General features: G+C 36.0%; 1 protein-coding gene across 1 annotated transcript; it reads left to right on the forward strand.

Moving 5' to 3' along the window:
- Positions 1–3,901: 3,901 nt before the first annotated feature.
- Positions 3,902–4,834, forward strand: LOC102818621 (olfactory receptor 14C36-like). Its single transcript, XM_006877083.1, has one exon. It carries the CDS (start codon positions 3,902–3,904, stop codon positions 4,832–4,834), a length of 933 nt encoding a protein of 310 aa, XP_006877145.1.
- Positions 4,835–5,225: the final 391 nt, after the last annotated feature.

Raw genomic sequence — 5,225 nt, forward strand, 5'->3', positions numbered from 1 at the left:
CGGTGATTTTCTTTTGGGGTCAATCTTTCTTGAGGTATGTTCAGCTTCGTGAGTGCTTATCGTCTCATGTTTCAGGATGTTAGGGAAATTTCTTTCCAACGGCTCTTCAACTATCTTCTCTGTGGTTTTCTGTGTTTCTTCTTGTTCTGGGACTCCAGTCACCCATTGTTTATACCTCTTCATGTTGCCCCATATGGATCTTAGACTTCCTGTAGATTTTTTCATCCTTTTTGTTACTTGCTTTTTTATCTTAGCAGTACAAAGATTTGTCTTCAAGTGCACTGATTCTGACTTTCATCCCTTCAGTTGTATTCCTTTGTCCTTTCAGTGTATTGTGCATTTCTGATATTTTAGTATTAGTTGTCTGGACCTCTTTTTACAGGCTTTGAATTTTTCCAATGCTATTTCTGACTTATTTGATTGTTCCTGTAACACATTTCTGAATGTTTCTTTATTTTCCTCAACCTTGTTTTGGGAATTTGGAGGCACCTCAATATCATTCTCCTGAATTTATTATTGGGCAATTACAAAGCCTGCTCTCCTTCCAATGGGAAGTCTACATTACCTCCAGTTCATTTGTTTGAGCTACTCTGGCATGTTTCTGCACATAAGCAGAATCATTACTGTTGCTTTTTAGGCATTATGGTGCTGTTGTATTTTCAATAATTAGGTGGATGTATGTTGGTGTATTCCTGAGGTCTCTGATTGCTCCTGATAGGTATGCTCAGGAGATGAACTTTTGTTTTAACTTCTCTTACTACTCAACTCAGAGTGATTTTAGCAGGTGTTGATTAATTACACTCTTCTGGTGTATAGCAACTGGTATTGGGACTTGTCCAGATTGTAGGACTTTATAGGGTGTGATTATAGCTTGGCTATATGACTGCAATTGCTGTCTCTTGTTGAGTAAGACAAGAAGAGAAAGAGCCCCCAAAGATAAAAGAGTAACCAAAAAGCAGACTGGACACTAAAGTCCAAAATCACCAAGCAAAACAAAAGAAAACAAAAAAACAAAATCAGCAATAACAACAACTACACACACACACACACACACACACACACACACATATATGTGTGTGTATTTATGTATCTGAATGAATAAGTCTTTAGTGCCCCTTATTTGGCTTCTTGCCTTCATAGCTGCCTGAGAAATTTAAAGATGTTATTGTTATACCTTATGATGTAACTCAAGGTTTTGTTTTTGGGTTTTTTAATTCTCTTTTTGGCTTGCTCACTATCCCTCAATCCCATTCGGGTGTTTCTTTTAGTGAAAACCAGCCCAGGACTGGCCAGACCCATTCTGGAAGATACTCCCATTTTATGCTGTTGTTGGTGGCACCTTACCCTTCTTTGATTCTGCACTTAGCAATCCTTGCTGTGTTGTCCCTTCGATGTGTGTAGTTGAACCTTCTCTGAGGGTGTCCATTTGCTTGGGATCCCTTCTAATACCCAGAGTGAAGGTGGGCAGACAGAGGAAAATTAAAAAAACAAAAACAAAAAAATGTTCATGTCTGTATCTCTGATGATCAGTCAGACCTCTGCCATGGGAATGTTTTCTTGACTTTGTATTTGCTCCTTCCCATTCAAAATAACTGTGCTGGGATTCTGGCTTCTGAAAATAAAAAATCACCTTCTTCTCCATATCTCCTCGTGGTAAGCCATCGATCATTGTAAGTATCCCTTTACATGAAGTTTAGAGTTCTGGGTCTGTCCTTTCAACCTGTTTCATTTGGTATTCTGTGTTATTACTGGCAGAGGTTTGCACAGGATTTCTCCATAATCCTCCATCAAGGCCCTATTCAACCAATATTAAGCAACAATCCACAATACATGACTTTTTTTTTTTTTCAAATGTTGAAATATATAGAGAAAGGGTATTAAAAATGTGGGTGAATAATTTTCTACTCTGCATCAAAAGCCATATATGTAAAGAAGGAGTAATGATAATATTTTAGAAAATAGCAGTTTATTCATTATTAAAATTCCTTATTTGATATCATATTTGTACAAAAAACTTACCTTAGAATTGATAAAGCAAAAAATGGTAAGAGATATAACCTTGAGGAATTTATAAACAATATAAAAGATAGATAAGACACAGCAATTGCTATAATTTCAAAATGTAAAGTAGTTTGTAGAACATTTCGTAAGACACATAAAAAGAGATTACATCCTTTGCTCAGGTGGTCCATGTAATATCCATTTGAAAGATACTTGATATGTTCAAGACTCTGGCAGGAATTGGAAACATATGAACTCTAGTAAAAGGAGGGATATATTTCTCTGTACAAGATAGACAAGTGACTAGAAAATGCTTTGAAGAATAAGAATTAACCAAAAATTAGAGCAGATTCAGAGTGGAGCAAATGCCTGAAGTAAGAAAGATTTTGATCAATTTGAAATTTTGGAGTGAAATTCCTAAATGTTTCAATATCATATGCCATAGTGGAATAAAGTAAGATAACTGACATTATGAATATAGTTTTCCTTCTAGAATGGAGATTATTGGCTTCCATATTTTCTACAAATCAAAATTATATTATAAGAGTAGAAAAAATACCTATAAAATTTAATTCCAATTATCTAACAGTAAAGTATTGTCTTCAAAATCCTTTAAAAAACCAACCACATGCTAAGGTGCAATTACTGATTTCTCCACATGTGGAAGAAAGAAGAGTGAAAGAATTAAAGATGCCTGAAATCAATGAGTCCAATGGACTAGTGGGAGATGTTAACATCAGTCTCTACAACTCTGAGATCAGAAGAACTAGATGGTGCCTGGTTACTAGTACCAAACGCTATGAAAGGGACAGAGTTGGAGAAAATGTGGGGGAAAATTTTAAATTGTGCATATATATTTGTTGTTGTTAAGTACTGTGGAGTCAGTTCCAACTCATAGTGACCCTGCACAGGGGTTATGAGGCTGTAAATCTTGATGGGAGCAGAAAGCCTCATCTTTCTCCTGCAGAATGGCTGGTACTTTCGAACTGCGGACCTTGAAGTTAGCAGCCTGATTCATAACCACTATGTTACTAAAGCTTTATATATACATAGAGAGAGAAGGCTAGTCATACTAGTTAGAAAGAGACTGGAAAAATCTGAGACTATGGCCCTTGACCACTCTTGAAGTCTGGAAAGGAGCTCACCATCATGGTCCAAATTTTTAGTGAAGAAGTAGATGTTTCTATAGTGGGGGCATCACTAATAATGTATGCATATCATGTAATGGTCAATCATTCAAAATCAATAGGACAACACTTACTTAAGGAAAATGTGAGAAGAGAGGGGATGGTGGGTGATATGGGAATAGGGACAGAAAGAAAGGGATTACAGCATTGAGATGAAACAAACTATATGATTTGTTGAATATAAAACTAAGAATGATGTCTGTAAAACTTCACTCATATAATGATACCAAAAAAAAAAAAAAAACCCAAAAAACTATCAATATAATATATATACACATTAAACAAAGTAATTTCAATTAAATTGGCTCTGATGCATATTGATCCCATGTTTGTTAAAGTGTAATTGTGTTCCATAGGTTTTCCATTTGTAACACCCAGTGAATACCTCTTAGTTGATACCATTTGTGCCTATGTACTTAAGAGAAAATAGATATTAATATGAATATATATTAAATACATATGTCTGTGCCTTATGAGAAAATGGTTGTGATTTTTACTTCATTTCAAAATAGAAATAAGAATATTATGGAGGCCAATGAAACACTGCATACTTTACCTTTCTAAACTGTAAGGACATCAGTAGTAATTAGAAATTTGAAAGATGTGAGATTCAAAGTCATCTTCCAATATTTTAATTCTTCATTTATTCATTTTTATTTTATTCATTCATATTTCTTTCATTTTCTCCCAGGTATAAATGTCCTCACACAGAGATGTCCAATTCTACCATGGTTGTGGAGTTTCTCTTGATGGGCTTTTCTGATACAGGGGAACTATGGATTATGCATGCCATAATCTTCTCTCTAATGTATTTAGTGACACTCACTGGAAATTTTGTCATTGTTTTTGTCACCATCCTGGACAGCAGCTTTCACACCCCTATGTATTTCTTTCTCAGGAATCTCTCCATTTTAGATATATGCTACATTTCTGTAACTGTCCCTAACTCATGTATCAACTCTCTGCTTGATAGTGGTAGCATTTCAAAGGTAGGATGTATAATTCAGGTCTTCCTAGTGGTTTTCTTTGTATATGTGGAGCTGCTCTTCCTTACCTTCATGGCCCATGATCGCTATGTGGCTATCTGCCAGCCTCTTCACTACTCTGTGATCATGAATCCTCAGGTCTGTATCCAAATGACATTGGCATCCATCCTCAGTGGCTTGGTCTATTCAGGATTCCACACAGGCAACACCTTCAGGCTTCCCTTTTGCCAGTCCAATATTATTCATCAGTTTTTCTGTGATATCCCCTCTCTGCTGAAGCTTTCCTGTTCTGATACCTTCAGCAATGAGATTATAATCCTTGCCTCCAGTATAGGAATTGGTGGAAGCTGTTTCATCTTCATCATCAGGTCGTACATTTACATCTTTTCTACGGTGCTCAAGTTCCCAAGTGGAGCAGACAAAGCTTTTTCCACCTGTATTCCTCATATTCTAGTGGTGTCAGTCTTCCTCAGCTCCGGCTTCTATGTATACCTAAAGCCATCTGAAAACTCTGCAACTGTCCAAGATATAGTTCTCTCTGCATTGTATTCCATAATCCCCCCTCTACTCAACCCAATTATCTATAGTCTTAGAAATGAACAAATAAAGCATGCCATCAGAAAAATCATGAAAAATAAATTTCAGTCAAGAAATGTATAGAAAATTGCTTTGTCTCATGCTAAATTATAAAATGGAATTTATATTTTTAACAACAAATTGAGATTATGAGTTGTAATTATGTAGATGCACTTTATGTAAATTCTATATATTTGGTGGTGATAATGGTTGTGGGCACAGTGTTTTGTTCTGCTGTGCATAAGGTCATTATGAGTTGGTACCGACTCGATGGCACCTAACAAAAACAACAGCAATGGTTGTGTGAACTGAGTTGGTTCTAATTCATAGCAACTCCGTACAGTGGTTCTGATGCTGTAAATCTTTATGGAAACAGAAAACTTCATCTTGCCCTGTGGAGTGAGTGATTGGTACATGTGAACTGTTGACTCTGTGGTTAGCAGCCTAACTCATAATCTACTATGCTACTGTTGTT

The sequence above is a fragment of the Chrysochloris asiatica genome, unplaced genomic scaffold (assembly GCF_000296735.1).
Source record: "Chrysochloris asiatica unplaced genomic scaffold, ChrAsi1.0 scaffold00441, whole genome shotgun sequence".
Lineage (NCBI taxonomy): Eukaryota > Metazoa > Chordata > Mammalia > Afrosoricida > Chrysochloridae > Chrysochloris > Chrysochloris asiatica.